At 39.9% G+C, this 1144-nt stretch overlaps 1 protein-coding gene across 1 annotated transcript; it reads right to left on the bottom strand.

Annotated features, from left to right (window-relative positions):
• Positions 1-517: 517 nt before the first annotated feature.
• SARC_16414 (hypothetical protein) lies at positions 518-669 on the bottom strand (the record flags this gene model as incomplete). The annotated part of the gene is made up of 1 exon (XM_014289481.1): positions 518-669. A coding segment is annotated over one exon (152 nt), but the record flags the coding sequence as incomplete, so codon positions are not given.
• Positions 670-1144: the final 475 nt, after the last annotated feature.

The raw sequence follows: 1144 nt of genomic DNA, 5'->3' as shown, positions 1-1144 counted from the left end.
TTATATATATGTTATATATATATATATATATATATATATATATATATATGTAAACCGTATATGTATGTATATATATATATGTGTGTGTGTGTGTGTGTGTGTTTATGTGTATGTATGTGTGTGTGTGTGTGTGTGTGTGTGTGTGTGTATGTGTGTATGTGCGTATGTGAGTGAGTGAGTGTGTGTGTGTGTGTGTGTACCTGTCTGTCTGTCTGTCTGTCTGTGTGTGTGTGTATGTGTGTATGTACACGTGTCTGTTCATGTGTGTGTGTGTACACGTATCTGTTCAAGTGTGTGTGTGGACACGTGTGTGTGATAGTGTTTTCTATATACCAGTGATGGCCGATACAAATACCTTATATATCCTTCGACATGGTCATATCAGGTGGTTTTGACAGGGCAGCTCAATATGATATTAAACGTGTATCATTTATTTATACGAGTATACAACTTGTTATCTTATTAACAGGAATGTATGGCTGTGGTATGCAATGTATGAGCGCCAAGTTCAACATACGTTTGACGCGTTCGGAGGTTGACAAATTCGCTCGCCAGTTGCAGTAGAGTTTTGGTTTCACGTGTCCATGTGCGCTCATTGAGCTGTGCTGAGCGAAGCGTGGAATTGATATTCTCTATTACTGACACAAGGGATTTTTCATAGAATGCCATGGTTACGACTATTCTTTATCGGAAGCTGCGTGGGCATGTGTATAGCCTAATTGTGAATACAGTTGCCTGCATCAGCTAAGCACAAGGACACAATGTGTGAAGTACAATAAAGATCTTAAAATGCTTAGCAATGGATAAAGAAACACTATGTGCTCCGGGAGTATGTACCGTGAAGTTGTACTGATGAAAGAGCCTGCTGCTCTCGAAAACGTACTCGATGGAGGGACCAACATGCCACACGGTACACATTCTAACATTATTTTTGAGAATACGTACTATTACGTAAATAGGCGACAAACTCACTCGGAGTCTCAGACCTTGTCACCTTGGGTCCCCCTCTCAGTAATTTATTGCAATGAACTCTGGTTGAAAAAGAACAGCAGAAAAAAACAAAAACAAAACATGAAAGCTGTGGTTATAAAAACTCGCACGCAGCGGCAGGCTATTTTGTTTGTAACTAAGGGCATACACACCC

The sequence above is a fragment of the Sphaeroforma arctica genome (assembly GCF_001186125.1).
Source record: "Sphaeroforma arctica JP610 unplaced genomic scaffold supercont1.8022, whole genome shotgun sequence".
Taxonomy (NCBI): domain Eukaryota; class Ichthyosporea; order Ichthyophonida; genus Sphaeroforma; species Sphaeroforma arctica.
This window is presented reverse-complemented; position numbering and strand designations above follow the sequence as displayed.